This window comes from Elephantulus edwardii, unplaced genomic scaffold (genome assembly GCF_000299155.1).
Source record: "Elephantulus edwardii isolate Elephantulus edwardi_28Jun2011 unplaced genomic scaffold, EleEdw1.0 scaffold00195, whole genome shotgun sequence".
In the NCBI taxonomy this organism is placed as follows: domain Eukaryota; kingdom Metazoa; phylum Chordata; class Mammalia; order Macroscelidea; family Macroscelididae; genus Elephantulus; species Elephantulus edwardii.
In genome coordinates this window covers 2,023,619-2,046,879 of record NW_006399945.1, presented here as the reverse complement: position 1 = coordinate 2,046,879, position 23,261 = coordinate 2,023,619, and the positions used below count along the sequence as shown (strand labels likewise).

Below are 23,261 nucleotides of genomic sequence, written 5' to 3'. Positions count from 1 at the left end.
GTTTTTACTATATTTGCATCTCACCATCATGTCTTCTACAGCTCAAAAATAGTATTTTGCCTGGAGTAAGTTAGTTACGTGATTCCCTCTTTATTTCTTCACAACTCTTGAGTGTACTGAACGCTGCATTTACTGCAGTGTTAGGGAATTTCAGTGTTCTACCTAGTGATGTTCTCCTGCTCCTTATATGCTTTGTGCTTATTGAGTTTACTTCTGTTTCTACCAAATTTGAAAGTATGGTAAAATATTTTCTCTGGTCTTCTTTGTTTTAGGTTGATACCCAAAGATCAGTATTACTGTGGTGTACTTTATTTCACTGGGAGTGACATTTTCAATAAGAATATGAGGGCTCATGCCTTAGAAAAAGGATTTACAATCAATGAGTACACAATCCGTCCCTTGGGAGTTACTGGTGAGTATTCATATCTGCCTTAGAGACAGTCCGACAACCCTGCTCCTTTAGATAGTTATTTTCTATAATATTTTGGATTTGCAACATTAGTTTCTCTAAAACATCTTCTAATAACCATACCACTTAATTGTACTGCTAAGTATTCTTTGGTAAGAGACCCTGGGAAGCACTAGGCCTGGTAATATGTTGCTGAAAGGTTACAGCCGTGAAAGTCCTGTGAAGTGTCATTCTCTACAGCACATGAGATTTCCATGAACCAAAATTAATCTGACAGCCACTGGGGTAGTAAGTCCCTCAGACATCTTTAACCATTTAATAGAATGGACCTTTATAACCCATAAGGAGTTCTCAGGTCCTTAATTAAAAACTTATCTATACAGCCTTTTTTAACTCTGTTAGAATGGGTCACATCCTTTCTGCCTGTGATGAATTGTCAATTAGAGATCTTACCAATCTTAAGTTTTGAGTGGGTTTTATTATTCTTCTTCTCTGTATCTCTGTGACTTCTGTAGATCCTAGGTACTGTTTGTTCCTGTTCCTGCCAGATAAAATTAGGTAATGTCACTCATTCCCCTCTGCACACACCTACCCCTAATTTGTTGTGGGGTTTTTTTAATCTTTTTTAAATTTTATTTTATTATTGTTGGTGTGTGTACTGTCAAATCAGATCTGACTGGAACAGGAGGAGATTGCCCCTCCTTCACCAGCAGAGCATCTGGTGGATTCGAACCATGCACCCCTGGGGTTGCAGTGTAATTTGCTTTTTAAGCCTTAATGAGAAAGATTACTTTGCTTTATCAGTCCTGTTAACATTTTGCAAAAATAGAGTTTTCTCTTCTTAACTAGGAAAAAGATTTTGTCATTTTGTTCTAAATCCATAAAACAGGGTTTTCATTCCTAGTAAAGAGGCAGAGCTCCTCATTTTTTCAGTGTGTATCAGATTTCCTGGTGACATTATTAAAATGCAGATTCTAATTCATCGATCTTCCACCAATCCTGATGCCACAATTCTCCTCATAGAGCCCAGCCTCTCGGATAATCTGCTCTGCATACATGTTGAAAAGGTATGGAGACAGGATGCATCCCTGGCGTACACCCTTCCCAATTTTGAACCATGCAGTGTTACCCTGCTCTGTTCTGACTACTGCCTCTTGGTCCAAGTATAGGTTTCGCATTAGCACAATTAAATGTTCTGGGATTCCCCTTCTTCTCAGAGTCAGCCACAGTTTATGATCCACACAGTCAAATGCCTTTGCATAATCTATGAAACACAGATAGACATTCTTCTGGTATTCTCTGCTTTCAGCCAAGATCCATCTAACATCAGCAACAATATCCCTAGTACCACGACCCCTTCTAAACCCAGCCTGGACTTCCGGCAATTCTCTGCTGATGTGCTGTTCTAATCATTTTTGGATAATCTTCAGTAGAATCTTGCTTGCATGTGAAATCAATGACACTGTTCTGTCGTTTCCACACTTAGTTGGGTCACCTTTCTTTGGAATGGGAACAAATATAGATCTCATCTGCGTTATGCAGATGACACAACCCTGCTTGCTGAAACTGAGGAGGACCTCATGCACTTGCTGCGAAGGGTCAAGGACTGCAGCCTTCAGTATGGACTGAGGCTCAATGTCAAAAAGACAAAGATTCTCACCACTGGACCAATTGGCAGCGTCAGGATGGATGGCGAAGAGATTGAGATTGTTCACAGCTTCAGTTTGCTCGGCTCCACAGTCAACACTCTTGGCACCAGCAGTCAGGAAATAAAAAAGCATATCGCGATGGGAAAAGTCTGCTGTTAGGGACCTCTCTAAAGTACTCAGGAGCAACGGTGTCTCTCTGGAGACTATGGTGCGCCTGATACAGGCCATGGTCTTTGCAATTGCTTGTTATGCATCAGAGAGTTGGACAATGACTAGGGAGGACAGAAGGAGAGTGGATGCTTTTGAGCTGTGGTGCTGGAGAAGAGTACTGAATGTACCATGGACTGCCAGGAAAACAAACAGATTCATCTTGGAGAGGAATAAACCAAGCTACTCCTTGGAGGCAAGGATTCTGGGGCTCCGTCTGACATACTTTGGACATGTTGCCAGGAGGGACGGGTCCTTGGAGAGGGACATCATGCTTGGGAGGGTGGAGGGACAGCACAGGACGGGAAGACCCTCTATGAGATGGATTGATTCGGTGGCTGGGGTAATCGGGATGGGTGTGTCAGAGGTAGTGCGGTTGGCGCAGGATAGAGCAGGGTTTAGGGCTATTGTGCATAGGGTCGCTATGAGTCGCAAACGACTCAACGGCACATAACAACAACAATTCATCAAATTTAGTGGAGCTCAGTAGTCTGCATCTTGGGGCCCAAGAGTCTGTCTTTATAAGCTTCCAGGTGACGCCAATCCTAGGGACCATGTTTGGAGTTGCAGGTTTGCTATGGTTACTGCAGTGGAGAGCCGTTAGGAATAAAAATAATGAAGTAGAGCTACTTCAGTGACCACAGTTGGGACACTTCTTTCGTAGCACAGGTGACATAGGTGGCAAAGCCCAGCCACAGGCTCATGCCTGTGAATGAGTTGGTCCTTGATTTTGCCGTTTCTTTATTCCCCACAACAGGTCCCACATGATTCAAGGTATTGAGTCTCCCGTATCTCAGTTCTATAACTGATCCTTAGAAATCAGTTTCTTTTCTGTCTCCACTTGCAGGAGTTGCTGGAGAACCCTTGCCAGTGGATAGTGAGAAAGACATCTTTGACTACATCCAGTGGAAATACCGAGAGCCCAAGGACCGGAGCGAGTGAGGGCTGACCTCCCTGCCAGGCCTGCCCAGCAGGAGTCTTAACTTATTTCCTAACCTTTGCTATGTAAGGGTCTTTGGTGTTTTTAAGTGATTGTTTCTTCATCACACTTTAGCTGGCACTGTAGTCAAATAAAGCCTCTTATACTACTATCAGTTGAAGTTGTTCTTAATTAACAGATATATCTTCAGTTTGAACTTAGATATTGTGTTCATGATCACCCTATAATACAGTGTGTTAATGTTGTTGTTTACCATCAAGTTAAAACTTAAAACCCTAGCTGACCCTCAGCAGGTTTTCAGAGGCAGTAAATCACATGGGAGGATATTGCCCACCTTTCTCTAGTGGAGCAGCTGGTAGATTTGAACTGCCTACCTTTGGGTTGGCAGCTCAGCTTCTTACCCACGAGGCCATCAGGCTCTGTGGACTAAGGTACAGTAGAGATAAGTAAAAGATGAGCTGAAAGCAAGTCTTTAAGAGGACTTTTTTTTCTTTAGTTTCTCTCTTTGATCCCGTAAACTATATTTCCTGATTACCCTTCCTCTGATTTATTGATTACAAATTAGTCAATGCACACCTAAAGGTTAGCCTCTGGGAAAAGATTCAATATCTTTTTTTTAAATTGGAGACCTTAATTAAATTTTTCTTTTATTGGCCCATATTTGATTTTTAAAAAAATATATAATTTACATAGAAAAACAGATGTACAGCTTATCTTCAATCTATAGTACTTGTTTGCAGTCCATTAGAGAGCATTCTAAGTAAAACGACTTCTAATGTGTACCCATCACAAAGTACGTCTCTTAAATGTCACAAACACTTCACTCTTTTGTACGAGTTTTTCTCTCATGTACTAGTTAGATAGTCAAAATACATAATAGAAACACTCCTTGAAATGTCTGGCTTCAAATATAAAACCTATATAAATATAAAATGTAAAAAATAATCAAGAACTAAACTTATTAAAAACAAAATATGGGAACGAGCTTTATATATTGTAAAGGTCTATATAAAGTGTTAAAAGCTTTCTACTTTTATTTTATTGACCAAATTCTATTTCCCTTTCAAGAAATGAAGGAAAATAAACCGTAGACTTTTAAAGAAAAAAGTTGCTATAATGATTTTCAGTGGTAAAATGCAAGAATGCATTTACTTTAACTCCAGAAACTATCACTGTTCCCCCCTTCCTTGTTGTCAGATACTAGCCCTTCACTAGAAATTGCTTTTAAAAATTCATTTTGAGTCACTAAATCAAACCTTTTCAAAAACATTTTTTTAGCCAGGGAGTTTTCTGGAGAAATAGACAAAGAGTCAAAGCTATTTTCCATTCTTTACGAGGCAGTGTCTCAAGTTAATGTCTGAGATTTTTGCTCAAATACAGTAAGATCTCTTCCTCATTTTGAAATATTTGCAACTTTTTAGATCTTTTGGCACACTCTCAGCCGTGCATGCTGGCGTTTGCCAGTAACTTGACTTCGGCATGATAGTCCGGGACCACAGTCACAGCGCTGGAAAATTTCTGGAGCTTGAGCTGTGTCTTTATGACCTCTCCTGGAGCAGACTTGTCCCTCCAATAGCACTGGTTTACAAATTTTAGTCCAGAAGTGACGAGCACAGCAAAGTCCAGGTCCACAGTCAGACGTTCTAAGGCAGCTTTCTCCCTCTTGTCCTATAACAAGATTAAAATGGGTTTTAGAAAGCTGGGAAAAGTGACACATGGGGGGATTATTAACGAGGGGGATAAAAGGTGAACAAGAGGCCACAAAGCAGAAGTAGCAATAACACGTAGGTTTCAATAAGGTTTCAGGCTTGGCTAAAAGCAATAATGAAATGGAAATTCCAGTCCTACCTGACAATTTATTCTGTTTCATAAAGTTAAAACATTTGTTAAAGAAGGATGTTAGGATTAAGAAATAAGTGTCACACGGCAATAGTTTATTGCATAGGTTTATATTGCTAAAAAGGAAACCATTACTAATAAAAGGGCCAGTTAACCAACTTCGTACATGACAAAGATTGGCGTTTGAGACTAGAATTTTGTGGAGTTTGTGTTTTGCACAAGGATCAAAAGGTCACCTTTATTTTGTATTCTGAGGATCTAAGAATGTAAACTGCCATTTATTAAATTACAGACTGTAGAAATGTGAACAGTGCATAAAATGGAATGAAAGGTTCTCTAGGTAACTAATTATGTCTAGTATCATGTCCCCTGGACCTGCTGACTGCAATGTACTCCCCCCTCTGAGCCCTCGGTAGCTTCGTAGGGAAATAGCTTAGAAGCAGGATGTGCCCCCTACATGTTTCTGATGGTGGTGGTGTATGCTATCTAGTCAGTACTGAGTCATAGCTGACCCTCCAGCAGGTTTTTAGGGGCACTAAATTGCATGAGAGGAGAGTGCCATTTTTCTCCCACAGGACAGCTCATGGATTTGGACCACATACCTTTGGGATTGCAGAACAGTTTCTTACCACTAGGACATCAGAGCGTGCTTCTTATGTCAGGAGGAGTAAAGTCAGTTTTACCCTTAAGAGCCTAGGGGGAGAGACTGTTATATAAAATATGCAGAGAGTGCACCTCTTACCCTTACTGCTTTGTGATTTCTTGGGATTCGGCTTCCTCTTGGGTTTGTTTTCCTGAATTGGATGCTCAGTTGTTCCTTTTGTATCTGTGTCATCTTGGTCATCAGCCTGTCTTTCCGACATTGGGGTTGCATCTTCCATTATTGTACAAACATCTGAGGAACAATCATGTGTAATTAGAATTAGACACTTCAAGGATTGTGGGAACGCAGACGTGCTAATTAACGATGTTGTGATAGTGCTTGGCAGCACTTCTGCCGTCAGCTTCTACATAATTTTCTAGATTTCTGGGACAGGTGCACTATTATTTACATGCATATGGCAAAGCAGTTAAGCAATTAATGGAATCCAAGTAAAATAGAATAATTAAAAAGATTACAACTGATTCCTTTTAAAAACTATCCCCACTTTGTCGGCTACCGTTCTTGATTGGGGGAAAAGAATTTTTGGCATCAAGTAAAACTCAAAATTCATTGAAGTTGAGTCAGAATTGACACTCAGCTGACTGTCCAGTAGGTTTTCAGAGGCTGTAAGTCGCACAGGAGGAGACTGCCCATCCTTGTCCTGTGGGGCCCTGCCGTTGCCTTTCCCTAGTGACTATGCCACCAGAACTCCCTCACTGAGCAGAGGCAGTTGTATAAATTTACTTCAAAAGGTGAACTCAGTAAACCTTTACAAAGAGCACCCATCTTAGAATACTCTAACCAATGAGAGTCAGGTGTTAGCTGTCTTTATAAACCCACTATTCATGGAAGCAAAGCAGTTCAGCAATGAGTTACTGCTGGTACCATTTATGCAGAGCGTTCCCGGGCAGCACATGGCGTTGCGCTGGCACCTCCTTCGTAACCCCCGGCAGGTGGTGCAGAAGGGGGTCTCTTCTCGGGGCTGGAGGCAGAACTTCCTGGTGTTGCAGTCTTTGTCAGACAAGCACGGTGAGCCCTGCGAAGCAAGGTGGAGACAGCCAAACACAGTGGCTTTCAATGCTGGGGCAAACTTTCAGTAGCATCTTTTTTTTTTTTTAACTTTCAGTAGCATCTTAATGTAAAAATCTGTTTTCTCCCACAAAAAAAAAAAATCTACATATTCACTACTTCGGAGACCTAGGCATCAAAAGGTCATTTGCATTTGAAAAAACTGTCACTCTTTCAAATCTCCAAGTTGTATTTTCTTGTACTTTTTGTGAAAACAAGAAAACACAAGTTTCCCCATGGATGCCATGCCTGAGATTTTGAATTCTATTTGTTAACTTCAGAAGCTGTGCTCCAGGTTGACCAAGTGTGATGTATTTGTGATTTCTATTTGACTGATTACTCCAGCGAATCAGATAAGTTTTTGTGCCCACCTGCCAACCGGCACTTCTGTGAGCCTTCCCATGAATTGGGATTTGAGTTTGATTAAGGCCCGACACCACCAAAGATCGATTTTTCCCCCTCATCCACAACTTATGCTACATATATATACATATATATCAGAAATGATCCTCAGGACAGTTTTGTGACATTAGACTAGAATGCATCATGACACTTCATCGAATTCTTTATCCCATGTTTACTGACTGGGTGACCTTAAGTAAATTTATTAGCATGCCTGAGTCTTATTGCCTTTTTTATAATTATTGTTGTTAGGTGCCCTCAAATCAAGTATGATTCATAGCGACCTTATGAACAAAAGATCTGAACCTAGTCCTGTCCTGCGCCAACCTCACCCTTCTGATACCTACAGTCATGTTGAGAAGGTGATTAATTGGGATACTACAAAAAAGACCTAGGACATGGCATATAGTTTTCTTTAATGTCGGTTTTTCTTTCTGATTTTTAAGCTAATTCCCAGTTTGTTTAAAGCCCTGAATACTGTTTTAGTAATGTGTTAAAAGTAAAGCATGCCTTTACTTTTCTACCAGCATGCCTTCCCAACTCCTCAATCCGGTTTAGCCTCTAGATATTCTACGTATTAGTTTGAAAGATTTACCTAAACGGAATCACAGCACCCAGAATGCTGTCCTCAGCCCCAGCCCCAGTGCCCTGCCTCCTCCCGGGCGTCGTTTTACCTTCCGAGCGCCCTGCACGTCTGCAGAGCTCTTGATGTTGTTGAAGTCCAGAACCAGCGCTGCCAGTGGAGACCAGAAGCCGCAGAAGCCCAGCAGAAGCACCACCACCATCCTTCCGTTCCCTCGTCACTAGGCTCTGGGAACTCTCTGCTCCTCCTCCCAGCCGAGTTTTTACTAAGGTGGAAATTCAAATCTTAGCCTAAGCAAGGTGTGTGCGGAATGACATCTGACCAGCAGGCTTCTTCTAAAACTATTTATAGCCAGATGTGCCCCCTCATCTCCCCGCCTCCCTCCCCCCTCATTTCCTTCCGTCTTAGCCCACACAGGCTTCAACAAATCCCTTCAAATCTGTTTGATCAATAGTTCAAAACAAGGACTCAATAGAGGGAGAGAAGAGGCAGGGCTTCGGTGGCTTCTCCTCCAGGGGTTGAATCCCTCTTAATTATTGCATATCAAAGTTAGTTCAAAGGGGAGCAGGAGAGCAGGATGTCTGTATCAAAGGCAAACTCTGATAATCACCTGCATTTCCTACCTTCAATAATCCTCTGGGGGGTGAGGGCGCCTGTGCTAAGATCTGTTTTCACAGCTAATTGTGCTCAAAGAAGGAATGAATCATATTGGCCAACCTCCTTTGGAGGATGCCAAAAACTAATGAGTTACAAAATAGAGGGAGAACCTTTAAACTGTGGAAAAAAGTGGGAAAATGCTGTCTAATTCTGGCCCCCAGATGTAACAGTCTCAGTAGTTGAAAGCTGTGGAGAGAACAGCGACTGCTCCTACCCAAATGTCAACTGGGAAACCGCTCTGCTTAAAATGAAAATGGGACTGTTTGAAGTTGGGGTTAATTGATTAGGAAAATAATAGGGGTTATGAAAGACTTCTCTATACTTCAGCCCTACCACAGAAGTTCGTTGTGTACAGATTTATTCAATTCACTGGGAGCTTCTAGATTCATTTTATGAGCAATGTATATAATTTGTATTGCATTATGTTAAATTGATATAAACAGATCAAGTCTCCAAGTCTCTCCCTCACTAATATAATGGAATTCCATGTGCTTCCAATTTTCCCAATTTTAATTTTCTAATTCAAATGTCTGCTTCATTACCTTTTTCATTTTTATTTGTGTTTTTTAAATAAAATCCAGATTGAAAAGTAGTTTGTACGTGTGCTTACCACTGCTTTAAGTTCTTTATGGGTAGAACAACCTAGCACTAAGTAAAAAATTTTGAATCTTCTTCGTACTTTTCCTTTATCTCAAGTATATACTCACCCCAGCAGTTCAAGTGTGAAGCATTATTAAAATATAAAAATGTATCCTCTCTATGCCATAAAAGGAACCTTATTCAGTAGGTAACATATGCAATTGCTAAATCAAAAGGCTGGCAGTTCTAACCTCCCAAAGGAAAAAGATGTGTCAATCTCCATGTGAAGATTACAATCTTGGAAACCCCCCGGGGCAGGTCTCCTCTGTCCCATCAGGTCACCGTGAGTAGGAGTGGACTGTGGTAGCAGTGGGCTGGGTTTGGTTCAGTGTTGTACGTGGTGCCAGTCGGAGGCTGAGACAGGTGATCTGAGGTTTTCTATCACTGGGCTGTCTGTCTTATGTTGGTGATGCTTATCTGCTATTCATGGTATAATGGCAGTTATTTCCTCCTCACATACTAATTTTTTTTTTTTACTAAAACTGACAACATCAAACAGCCTTTGATAGTATGATAAGCCAGGTGACTGAGGGGTGTTACAGAGTTTATTTTGAAGTTGGACAATTATGACCAAGGATGAAGGAGAGGGCCCCAGGGTGGCCTCTCTTCTGGGTTTCTCCGCTTCCTGTTGCCTAACTGAAGAGAGATGCCAGGGTAGCAAAGACCTCCAGCAGTACATACGAAAAAGAAAACCGATGCGGAAATCTTGGGACACACCATCAACATTCACTGAGCACTTACTATGTAGCCGAACTTAAAATTAGACATTAGAAATAAAACGTGAAAAGCACCTGAGAGCTAGAGTTAAGTTAGAAGACATAGATGTATGAGTGACTTCAATGTGTTGTGACAAGTACTAAAATAACAGCCTAAGTGCAGGGCCGGAGGATCACAGATGAGGCCTGGATTTAGACTTTCTGGAGAAATGAAGGAATGTACTGATGAATGAGAGATCCAGAGGCGAGAAGTAGGGAATGTGTGCAGAGGCAGGAGCTGCACTGAGGATTAGGTGAGAGATTCTGTGTGGCAGAGGCTGATGGTGGAGAGATGAGGAAGCAGAGGCACGTCTAAGGGAGGACAAGTACGGCACGGGCTCCGGGGCCACTTGAGGCAAGATATCAACGAGAAGTTTCCAAGGAAATCAATGGGCTGTTGCAATTCCCATGCCCAGCTTTGACTTAGTTCAGAAATTCAGAACCAATCGCTGTTAAGCACAGTGTTGCATAGATACACTTCTGTGGAGAACCTAATACACCACACCAAGGACACTGGATTTTATTCTAGCTACAGTGGAAAATCATCAGAGTTATGTGAGTTTGAAAACTACCCGTTCATTTGCTCTTTCCATCAGGAAGCTCTTGTGGTATGGTGGTAAGGGGCTGCCCTGCCATACCAAAAGTATGTGGTTTGAATCCACCAGCTGCTCTGCAGGAAGAGGACAGGTAATCTTTTCTAGCACAATGTACTCCCTCCGAAAACCCACTGGAGGGTCAGCTACTTGTCAGCTCTGAATCAGTCATACATAACAACAATGTGCTTTTCTAGGAAGCTTGTGCCGGGACGTATCTCAGGGGGATGAGAAGTCACTTAGGCCTCTGTAGTAATTGATGTGGTGAGGAGGTTCGGACTAAGGCAGTGGGGCAGTGACAGAGAGAACCAAGGAAAGGGTTGATTCTGAAGTAGAATCAGTTGATATGGGGAGTAGGAGGGAGGCTCTCATCTCTCGACTCCTGACCCTCCAGCGCCTTTGCTGAGGCTGTGAACTGCATGGGCAGAGAGTGCCCATCTTCCCCTCCCCTCCCCAAGAGCAGCTTGTGGATTTGAGCCACTAGAAAGTTAACAGTGCAACTGCTGCTAGGAGGGAGGAGCTGAGGATAATTCTGACGTTTCTAATTTGGCCACCTGAGTAGCAGATGGTACTACAAACAAGGAATTTGAGATGAAAAGTAATTGAGGGCAGAGGAAGGGTAGCAATTTGCCATGAATAAAGCTATCTAAACAATCAACCCTTTTCTGGATCCTAATTTTTTAAAAAGAATAATAATAATAAGGACATTTATTGTTTGTGTCCCAGATAGTTTAAATTATTTGTTGTTGTTGTTGTTGTTGTTAAGTGCCATTGAGTCTTTTGTGACTCATAGCGACCCTATGAACAAAAGTCCTCAACACTTATGTGACTTTCATCCTCTCTTTAGGTTCATAGGGTTTCCGGAGACAAGCTATTTACGGAAGTGGATGCCACTTCCAAGCTTGTTTTAATCTGGAAGCTCCACCAAACATTGCCCACCATAGGTAACCATTAACACATTTGACACATCAGTGTCACAGTGTTCAGCTTCACAGCAAGAACAATTTACCTCTGCACAGCAAGTGGACACACCAGGGATATACAACCTAAAAGAATGTTTGACCAAAACCAAGGAAAACCAGGCCTGAGGGCTGCGGATTAAAAGTCACCCACCTTTGGCTTGGTAGCATCGCTTTCAGTCCACTAGGCCAACTAACTGATCTCTCTCTGTGTTGATGTTATTGTTGTTAAGTGCCATCAAGTCGTAGGCAACTCACAGCAACACTATAAACAAAAGTCCTCAACACTTGTGTGACTTTCATCCTTTCTCCAGGTTCATCTGTATGAAACACACTGTTTCTCATTGCCATCAAATCAGAATTGACCCATAGCTGACCCTCCTGAGGGTTTCTAAGACTGTAAATTGCATGAGAGGAGATTGCCCATGTTTCTCTTGGGGATTCGAACTACTGAAGAGGTGTCACCTATGGCTTAGGAGCGTACCTCCCGACAGACCACCAGAGCTCCCTCTGTATATAACACAACATTTGCTGATGCAACATTTACCAACTGTGTTAATCTGGGCAAATTTTGCCAATGTCTCGGTGCTTCTGAGCAATGTTACCTCCTCTGCCCTGGCCCTGATACACACTTAGAAATTTTGGTCTTTGTACACTTGTTCTGATGGCCTCTAATCCACGGGAGTTGTGCTGCTAACCTGAAGGCTGAGTCTTTCTCTGGACGTTTGACCCACCAGTGACTCCACAGGAGAAAGACAGTCAGTCTCCTCCTAGTCGATTTACAAACCAGCTGGAGGGTCAGCTGCCAGTTGATTCCGACTCCCATGACACTGAGACATGCTTGCTTATTCTCGCTATTTCTCCTGAGTATGTGATCTTTAGAATGGATATCTAATACTGAGATTAAAATAAAAAATCAACCACTATTTCTTTCAGAATGACCTCCAGTTTTGCCTCTTAGTGGCAGAGGAAGGAGCTCTGGTGGCCTAGCAGTAAGAAGCGTGAAAGACAAAAAATCCAAATCCACCAGCTGCTCCGTGGGAGAAGTATGGACAATCTCCTCCCATGCAATTACAGTCTCTGAAAACCCACTGGAGGGTCAGCTATGGGTTGATTCCAACTCGACAGCACACAGCAACAACAAAAGCAGAGGGGAGTGACACCAGCCACTGGAGGGTTACAGATATGTTGGAACAAGGCCGAAAAGTGTATTTGTTTCGGTATCTCTCCCTCAAAGCGTTGAAAAGAATGTGGGCTAGGAGTCAGGCCGACCTGACAGACCTGGTCTGAATACCAGGCAGGTTTCCCGTGGGCCCCCCATACGTATATCCATCTGCTGGCTATGACATTTACAAAAAGCTAATTTAATGGTTTATTTATTTATTTCTATGACTAGATTATTAACTCTGGATGGGCAGAGACATGGCTAATTCACCATGGTATTTCCATGCTATGAGTACCTAGTAAGTAATATAAATCTATACATTTTGGTCTGATGAATAAATGGATTTACAAAGAACTGAAAAACTACACCACCTCCCCCATAACGACTATACTTTAGCAATCCAATGTGTCAATATATCTAGCACAATAATAGGCATTCATAAACCTCAAATGCTAGTTTCTTACCCAATTTCCAGGCCAGAACATTCCATTATCACATAAACGTTAGTGCCAGCATAATGCATAGCTGTGCATAGCCGTGTCTGAGTAAATATTCCTTCAATATAATTCATCAAAGAGCGACTTCCCCTTACCTGGGGCCTCATTTTGCAATGCGACTACTGTCTCTACGTCTCCTATAAAGCTAAGACAATTTTGAGAAAAGTATGTGAAGTATTTCCTGGAAAATGACTTTTGGTGTATCTTCAAATCTGCCAGGGCTGCTTACCCACTAATAATCCCAGTGCTCCTCAGCGAAGATGCCAACAACAGAATGAGATGTCCCTGTGGCCGCATTTATCCTGCACCTCAATTATGTGGGGATTAGAGATGATGGGGGAAAGGGACAAGACGACAGGGGGAAATACAGTGGAGAATTAAGCTTTGAAAAGGTTTCTGCTTGAAAGGCATTTCCTCTGCTCCAGGTCAGGCCACTGATGTTCAGACGTAGAATGCAGCCACAAAGTACTTGGAGAATTCACTCAAAACAACACCACGTAAACTGCACTTTGCACTGTGACTATCATTCCTGGTGACTGCCAACCCGACTGCCCCCACGGTGGCCCCGTGTGGGGCAGAGGAGAATATGCACCACAGGGTCCTCCATGGCCCCATTTCAGAAGCTTGTCAACTCTAGCTTCTGAGGATCAAACCCCAAATCTTTCAGTTTGCAGCTGAGAACATTAAGAGACTGCATCAGCCAAGGGATTCAAAAGAGATAGTACAGGCTCATTATACAGAGCTTTTTTGTTGTTGTATACCATAGAGTCAGAACCAACCCATAGCTGAGCCTCTGCTGGGTTTTCAAAAGCAGTTAATCACATGGGAGGAGACTGCCCATCTTCTCTCAAGGAGCAACTAGTGGCCTTGAACTGCATGCCTTTTGGATTGCAGCGCAGCATCTTGCCACTAGGCCACCAGAGCTCCCCGTGCAGGCTCCTTTAGACTCACCACAAAGGCACCTTTCTCAAGAGTGTCCACCGCATTGATGCCCCTTGGTAATCTCAGATTAATACTCTTGATTCACAGCAAGGATCTGGTCAATGGAACACTGACACCAAGCAATCTTGACTGAGTTTAGAGAAAATGAAAATTCTCCGAAGGAAGCTTTTAAAGGTTTCTGTTTCATCACCCTCCCGCTTGATTCACAGCCCAGGTAAGATTTGCAGACTTGTGTCTGAGAGCTAGCACCTGTGTTCTCCAAAACTCCAGCTGCTGTAGTTCCCGTCAAAGGCAGCGTGTCAGAAGTGGTGATTAATCGTCACTTAGGAATGGAAATTTTTATTTGTTATGGCTCCTGTGCCATAACTAGTTTGATTTCCCATAAATTTTGCTTTTCTTTAAAAAAAATCAAAGTAACTGCAACAAAGTGTTTGGCAGAATCTCACAGGAAATGTTAAATAAAATAAAAGATGAGAGGGGCACCTTGATGAGAGCAAAGATTGCAGGATGTAATCATAGAATGGATGTGTTACCGTTTCATTACCTGAGGTCAGAAGGTAAAGTCAAACACTTGCAGCAGCAGAGAAGTTTGTGAGCTGTGTTACAGGTTAACTGACTGCACAGGGCAAGGTGGGGGTCACCCTGCACTGGGAAGCAGGGTTAGGGTTAGGGTTAGGGTTAGGGAAACAGACCTTGTCTCTTAGCAGTTTTGGATGATTTTCCCAACTTTCTGCTTCAGTTCCTCAAGATCTTGAGGGTGCTTCAGACTAGTTTTGGGGGAGTCTATGATGACATGAAACTGAGAAGGACCTAAAGCATTTGCTGCAGGGGGTTAAGGACTGCAGCCTTCAATATGGATTGAAGCTCAACATCAATAAAACAAAGATTCTCACTACTGGGCCCATTGGTAGGAACATCATCGATGGTAAAGAGACTAAGATTGACAGCTTCAGCTTGCTTGGCTCCACAATCAACACTCTTGGTACCAGCATTCAGGAATCAAATGATGAACTGCATTGAGAAAATCTGCTGTCAGGGACTTCTCCAGAGTAGTGAAGACAATTGTATCAGAGTAAGGTGCATTTGATCCAGGCCATGGTCTTCGCAATTACTTGCTATGCATCAGAGAACTGGACAATGACTGAGGATGATAGAAGAAGAATTGAGGACTTTGAGTTGTGATGCTGGAGAAGAGTTCTGAATATACATTGGACTGCTAGAATAAGCAGGTTTGTCCTAGAGAGGGTGAAACCAGGCTGCTCCTCGGAGGCAAGGAATTTGAAGCTCTGTCTCACATACTTTGGGAATATTGCAAGGAGGGACAAGCGCTTTGAAAGAGACAACATGCTTGGAAGGGTGATACGACAGTGCAAGAGAGGAAGACTCTGGATGAGATGGATTGACTCAATGAGTGGGGTAATGATAGGTGTGTCAGAGACAATAATATTGGTTCAAGATGGAGCAGGGTTCAGAGCTGTTGTACATAGGTTCGCGATGAGTCAGAGTCAACTCGACAGCACACACATAACCACAGTAACATGATGGCATGGCCATCCTGTTGCACAGCTGCAAGAGGACCCTTTGATATTGTATTCTATGGAAAGCAACCTGGTGCTGAGAACCTGCTTGAACAACCTCCCAGGTCGCCTGACTCCACCCTGTTCATCTGGCTGGGAGTAGCGTTATAATCTGAGGTTTCTTCCCCAAAGATAATTTAAATTTTAAAATTTAAATGTAGTGATTTGTGATATGATAAATACTAAATATCTCCCCCCCCAATCTATTCCTGGCTAGTCTTCATAGTCCTTTTTCTCTACCATGCTAATCCCTGACATAATTAGATTATACTAAAACAGATGGCAAGAGATGCTATAAGAAGACAAAAGGAATTTACTTTGTCTTAATACATATTTTTAAAAAATCTTCACCACTGGACTGATAGATGGAGAAAAGACAAACTGTCAACAACTTCACCTTACTTGGATCCACAATCAATACACTTTGTACCAGCAGTCAGGAGATGTATTGTACTGGGAAAGTCCGTAGTCAGGGGCCTCTCCAAATTACTGAGAAGCAATAATATCAACTTGAGGATCAGAGTCAGGCCCTGGATGGTTCAGCCACTTGCTATATATCTGAGAGCTGGACTGAATGAGGGTGACAGAAGAAGAACTGATGCCTTTGAGCTGTGGTGTCGGGGAAGAGTGCTGAAAATCCCATGGACGGCCAAAATTACAAACATGTATGTCCTAGGGAAGGTGCAGCCAGAGTGCTCCTTGGGGGCAAAGGCGATGAGGCTTTGTTTCACATGCTTTGGACTTGTTGCTAGAAGAGGTCATTCCTTGGAGAGGGAATCATGCTTGGAAAGGTAGAGGAATGCCAGAGGAGAGGAAGACCCTCAACCACACGGGTTGACACAGTGACTGCAACAATACGCTTGAGTGTGTCAGAGATTGTAAGGATGGCAGAGGCCAGGACAAGATTCAGCTTTGTTGTTCACAGGGTCGCTATGAGTCATACTGGAGCTGACAGCACCTAACAACAACAACAACAACAACAACAAAAACCAATAGCACATATTAGCTGGGAAATAGTGATTCTTTTCATTTCGCCAATGGAGGAAAGGCCAATGTTGTTTTGTTCCTGCACAGGTGTTAATATTCCTCTGTCCCTGGGATGTGGTACTCTTTCATGGACATTTCCGTGTGTACAGCAGAATTCCGGACTGTGTATGTGTGTGACCTTTGGTGTGTTTTTCTTTTTTTGTGTAGCATATGTGTTTTTAAGTATAATTATCTGTTTGTAGAGTACAAAGGCTGAAAGGACCTCAAGAAGTCGTCTTTCTCAAGAAGTCGTCTTTCTCAAGAAGTCTTTCTAGGCCCTTCCAGCTTCATGGCTGTATGGAATTCTCTCATATGAACCAAACTTGATAGCAAGGTGTCCAAGATAGCGAGTGAGCTTTCAGATAGTTCACTTTGTTTTATCCTCTTTACTGAATGTAATTTTTTCCCCTTCTTATTGTTACTGAGGCAGCATTCATGTAACATAAAATGAATGATGTTGAAGTGGGTAATTGAGTGGATGGCGTTAAGTATGTTCACAACATTGTATAAGTGCCTGTAATTTAACAGTTGATACAGGGCATGTAGGTAGAGGGGAGGAAGAGGAGGAGGAGGAGGTGGAGGGCAGAAATAGAAAAACTGGGTGGAATTCTTTGTCCATTCTTCCTGTTTTCCTTTTGGATTAATTTTATTTTTAAACTCTTTTGCCATTTCTACTGCCACTTTTTACTTTGCCATTTTTACCACATAAGTCATATTCTTATATTGACTTCTAAAAGTTTTGTTTACCTTCACACAGTCTGTAATTGTATAGACAATTTCTGAATGTTCTGTCTCTTTTTTTCTTTTTTTTTAATGTGCGTACCATCAAATTGGATCTGACTGGTACAGGAGGTGATTGTTCCTCCTTCTTCAGCAGAGCATCTGGTGGATTTGAACTGCACACCTCTGGGACTGCAGTGCAGTTTCCTGCCACTAGGCCACCAGAGCTCGCTATTTTATTAATTTTTATGTGTGTACCGTCAAATTGGATCTGACTGGTACAGGAGGAGATTGCCCTTCCTTCTCCAGCAGAGAATCTGGTGGATCCGAAACACATGCCTCTGGGATTGCAGTGCAGCTTCTTGTCGCTAGGCCACCAGAATGTTCTGTTTCATTTTGTAGCTTGTGCATCTCTAATCTTTCTAACAGTCATGATCTTTCATTCATACTTTTATCTCATAATTTAAAAAAAATCATTTTATCCTCTTCTGCCTCAATTAATTTGTCTTTATTCTGTTTTTTCTCTTCCCATCTTGATATTTAACCCCACTTAGTCTCTTTTCACTCTTTCAAACTTAACTATGTTCTCGGTGGCATCCAGAGCCTGAAGGGGATGTTAAGCTGAGGGTCAAGTCTGCTCTGCCACTGTCACTTGTGGTGGCTTGGAGGAGGGGGCGGGGTGGTAGTCACCTCTATCATACAGATTTGTGACCTGAGTGCCTCTAGAAACTTATAACATCCAGTAAGTAGGAGGCTGGGAGGGTGGTAGAGGGAGGACAGAGAATGAAGACCCACAGTCATAGGCTCTGTGGCAGGTTCTTTGTGTGTTTGACATGTCTGTCCTTTTGATTTGTACTCAAATGTATCTGCTCTCCCTTCTCACATTTTCCAGAAGGACTTTGCCCATCCTCCTCCCAGATTCTGAACAGGTCAGAGACCAGGATTTCTTTGTTGTGCTCGCTGCTGACAGGAGAGCTTCATTATCCTTCCGTGCACAAGGAAACATCTCAAGGGTCTGGAGAGCTTGCCCTTTCTGGGTCACTGCTGCACCCCTGGAAACCCTTCCCTGTCAGACTTTCCTTATCCTCTTACTGCTGTCTGGCCCAAAGGTCCAGCAGCTGGGGATAGAAGTGTCTCCTCAAGCCTGGGTCTGTGGACTTTAAAGTGCAGGAAATGAATATGTTGTTGTTGTTGTTATGTGACGTCGAGTCACTTGCGACTCATAGCGACCCTATGTCCAACAGCCCTAAACTCTGCTCTGTGCTCTGCCAATCGCACTGTCTCTGACACTCCCATCCCGATTACCCCAGTCACTGAATCAATCCACCTCATAGAGGGTCTTCCCCTCCTGGGCTGTCCCTCCACCCTTACCAAGCACGATGTCCCTCTCCAAGGACTGGTCCCTCCTTACAACATGTCCAAAGTATGTCAGACGAAGCCCCAGAATCCTTGCCTTCAAGGAGCCACCTGGTTTAACTCTCTCCAGGATGAATCTGTTTGTTTTCTTAGCAGTCCATGGTACCCTCAGTACTGTTCTCCAGCACCACAGCTCAAAGGCATCAATTCTCCTTCTATCCTCCCTGGTCATTGTCCAACTCTCTGATGTATAACAAGTGATTGTGAAGACCATGGCCTGTATTGGACGCAGCTTAGTCTCCAGAGAGACACCATTGCTCTTCAGTACTTTGGAGAGGTCCCTAACAACAGACTTTCCCATCGCAATACATCTTTTCATTTCCTGGCTGCTGGTGCCAAAATAGGTTATGTTAAAATAAGCATTTAGTCACTTGTGGCCTGGTGGCAAGAAGCTGCACTGCAATCACATAGGCACGTAGTTCGAGTCCACCAACTGCTCACTATCATCACTATCAAATTTAGCTTTCTTGTCCTGAGACAGACTCAGCATAGACATCTTTCTCTTCCTTTTTCGCTTTAATATTTTTACTTTATTCATTTAAAGATTCTTGTTGATCTTCTACAATTTCTCCCCCAATGCTTCTTTTTCCATCTCCCCTTCCATTTCCCCACATCATGTTTTTGTTCCTTAATTGAAGGCTGCCATTATTTGCATCCTTGCTTTATCTATTGAATTACTCCCTCTTTCACCTCTCTGACAAATTTTTCCATCTTATTTCTCCATGATTTGAGAAAAGGACATGCATATTGATACAACTGACCATCTGCGTCACTTGGAAATTTCAGCAAGCAGTTCATTTTTTTCTTCTGGAGATTTCATTTCAGTGTCTTCCACCAATTTGTTTTTCCCTTGCACTTTATGTTGCTTTCTTCAGCCTTTTCTTGTACTCTCTTTTGAAAAATACTTGTAGATCTGGATTCAAACTCAGCACATTCATTGCTATAAACACAACAAATACTGAATGACACTTTAAATGTTCTGAGCAAAGTTTCTCTCATCTGAATGTTAGTCTTTGACCTTTGTTTTCTAACTTCTTTTCTGTATCAAGTGTTACATTATTTGGGAGCCTTTATTAAAAGTTTCGTTTTAATGTAAACAGTATGGTTTCTGCATAATTTTACTCATCAGTCAATCACCCAGTCACCTTAGGGAAAGTTTTGCTTGAAGATCATCTGATTTTCAGTTTTACCTTCAATTGCTTCCATCAGCTCTACCATTGATTTGCTCCATTCCTCTGCTAGGACATTAAAATCTGTCATTAAATTATTTAACCTGTGGAATTTCATCAGGATCTGCAAAAGGACTAAGGCCTCGTCCAGTTTTATCTGTGTCTTTAAAAAAAATCTTGTGACAAGTTAAAGACATCAGAATAGTCCATTGGAAGACAGATTTTTGGTCTCCAGGGCAGCCATTTTTTGCACTATCATCATGTGCAGCCATAGTGGTTATGTGAAAAATATCATGGGTGGTACACCCAGGGCCATTGAGAGACAGCAATGGTCAGAAGATGAAATGTCAAATCAAAAGACACTAACAACCGAAACCCATTATGGTTCTGGTCCCATAGAGGCACTCCACAGAATAAATAGAGCGATGGCCATTTCTGTGAGAGACCTAAAGCCTGAAACAACATGCAGGACTTAGTGGTTTCCCTGCAAGCCCTGTGGCCAGAGTGTGAAGACCTAGGATTTGAACATTAGTTATCTGGCTCCAAAGTTCATCAGAGAAAAGCTTGTAAGTACTCTAGAAAACCTAATCCACCGTAGGAACAGTGTTCTAAAGATAATAAAAACCCTGCAGCCAGGTGAGAACAAAATTTCTCCAGCTAGGAGTTGGAAACAACCTAAGTGCCCATCAACAAACGAATGGATAGAGAAGCTGTGGTATATTCACACAATGGAATACTACGCTGAATTGAAAAACAAGGATCTCATGCAATATTATTAAAAATGGGTGACCCTGAAGGACATTATGCTGAATGAAATATCTCAGTTACAAAAAGACAAATACTGCATGGTGCCACTGTTGTAGAAAGTGACTGATATCAGGGTTGGGGTAAGACTGTGGAAAACTGGATTGATTATGTATACTGAATTGAAACAGATGAGGGAGAGAACAGTTTAAAAGTGATATATGATAGCATATTATGATTATCACAGGAATCCAGAATTAAGGTTGCATAGTGGAGTGCATTTGTGGGGGGAGCAGGGTCGGGTCGGGGGATTGTATACCAACGAAGAAGTTTAGCTTTTCAAAGAGAGGAGCGAACTGGGGGAGGGGGGTAAAGAAAGTGATACAATGAATGAATGAAAATCCAAAATCTCTGAAACTGTTCATTAAAATTAATAAAATAAAATTTAAAAAAATGCTTATACCTTGAAAAAAAAATCACAATTAAAAACCAAAAAAAGGTATTTGTGATGAACAAATAACTGAACGTACAAAATAAAAAATAAATAAAAAACAAAGTTCAGTCTGTCCTCCACAGCACAGTAACAGTTCACAAGCCGAAGTCCATGCTCAAACGTACTCAATAATAAAACACTAGAAGGAAATCGTTCTTCATTTCGATTTCATTTTCTTCTTTTTCTATGGCATTTCACTGTAGGAGTGTGTTACTTTCTTTTTCTCCCCAAATGTTCCTTTACGTAAGTGGGATTATATAGTGATTCACAAGGAAGTGATTAAGATGAAATCATTTGCAGACTGTATTCGTCAGACTGTATCCCTGTCTACATGACAAAACTGGTTTTCTTGTTAAAACTGTTTTTTAACATTTGACTTAGAATTGAACTTTGGCAGTGACTTACTAGACAAGCAATTAACTGCAACCCGTAAACATGCTCACCCACTTAGGAAGAACTTGGAAGAGGCTGCTTGTGGAATAAGGCCTCTTTGTCCAGCGTCTGGAGGAGCCCTGTGCGACCGACAACTTTTTATTTTACCTTGTTTCCTTATGCCCCCTTGTGGTCCCCAGTGGAGTGAGCTCTACTCAATTCACTACTCACTCTAGAAGCATTTCCCAGTTTCTAGTGGAAATTCCCCCACAGAATAGAACTTTCTCATACCATAAATCTAGGTAGTTCCCTACCTCGTGAAAAGTTAGTGTTCGTTTTCTCGTTAGAAAAGAAATACACTTTCAGTTTTGAAATTTTGGGAAATATTAAAAGAAGAAAAGTCATTTACTCTGACCCAACAGTGATGATGATGTTAGGTGCTATTGAGTCGGGTATAACCCGTGGCAACGCTATGAACAACAAATATGAACCCTGTCCTAGCCTTTGCCGTCATCATCACCTCTGACATACTCAAGCCTATTGCAGCAGTCACTGTGTCAATCCATATGCTTGAGAGTTTTCTTCTCTCTTGCCAACACCCCTTTCTTTCCAAGCATATTGTCCCTCTCCAAGGAACGTGCCCAAAGTATGTGAGGTAAAATTTTGTCCTCTTTGCCTGGTTACATTCTCTCCAAGAGAATTCTTTTGACAGTCCACGTATTCTTCTCTAATGCCACAGCTCAAAGGTATCAGTTCTCTTTCTGTCATGCTTATTCAAGTGATTGAAAAGACAATGGCCTAAATCAGGCGTGCTTTAGTCTTCAAAGTGGCATCCCTGCTCATCAAGAATTTGGAGAGGCCTCTGAAAGCAGAGTTTCCAAATGCAATACTTCTCTGATATCCTGACTGCTGGTACCGAGGACGTTGATTATGAGGCCAAGGAAGTAGAGTCATTGACAATTTCAATCTTTTCTTGACCTACTATGTTGCCTATCAGTCCAGTGGTGAGAAGGTTTGTTTTCTTGATGTTGAGCTGTAATCCACATTTGTCTTTGATCTTATTCAGTAAGTCCTTCTCACTTTCAGCCACATTGTGTCATCTGCATAATGCAGAGTGTTGTTAAGTCTTCCTCTGATTCTGATGCCACCTTTGTCTTCAGAGCCCAGTTTATAGAATGATTTGCTCAGTATACAGATTGAATGCATATGGAGAGAGGCTACAACCCCTTTCCTCATTTTAAACCATACAGTCTTCCCTTGTTCTGTTCACACAACAGCGTCTTGGTCTAGTAGAGATTTTGTATGAGCACAATGAAATGCTCTGGGATTGACATTCTTCTCAACGTTCGCCCATAAATTGTTATGGTCCGTAACATCAAATGTGTTTTCATAGTCAATAAAACATAAATAGACATTCTTCTGGTGTTCTTTCTTTCAACCAGGACTTTTCTGACATCAGCAATGATATCTCTGATGCCGTGACCTCTTCTAAACCAAGCTTGAATTTCTGGCAGTTCTCTATGTACTATTCTATCCATGTTTTTATGATCTTCAGCAATATTTTGCTTGCATGTGATATTAATGACATTGTTCAAGAATTTCTATATTCTTTCTGCAACAAGTGCTTTAAATCCTCCTCACTTTCAACAAATAAAATTGTGTCATCTGCATAATGCAGGTTATTGATGAGTCTCCCTCTAATCTTGAAGCCACATTCCTCTTCATAGAGTCAAGCTTCTCAAATAATTTGCTTAGCATACAGATTAAATAGGAATGGAGAGAGAAGAAAACCCTGAT

At 41.9% G+C, this 23,261-nt stretch overlaps 2 protein-coding genes across 2 annotated transcripts in view; one reads left to right on the top strand and one right to left on the bottom strand.

Moving 5' to 3' along the window:
- POLB (polymerase (DNA directed), beta) overlaps positions 1-3,357 on the top strand; it is a 37,609-nt gene extending 34,252 nt beyond the window's left edge. The window contains exons 13-14 of the mRNA XM_006896986.1: positions 273-412; positions 3,113-3,357. Of these exons, the coding sequence (XP_006897048.1) occupies positions 273-412; positions 3,113-3,207 (235 nt within the window). The 3' untranslated portion in view covers positions 3,208-3,357. The remainder of the gene's footprint in view (positions 1-272; positions 413-3,112) is intronic.
- Positions 3,358-4,598: 1,241 nt separating this feature from the next.
- Positions 4,599-7,942, bottom strand: DKK4 (dickkopf WNT signaling pathway inhibitor 4). The gene is given in 4 exon segments (XM_006897005.1): positions 4,599-4,873; positions 5,787-5,939; positions 6,573-6,723; positions 7,832-7,942. Coding segments are annotated over 4 exon segments (690 nt in total).
- Positions 7,943-23,261: the final 15,319 nt, after the last annotated feature.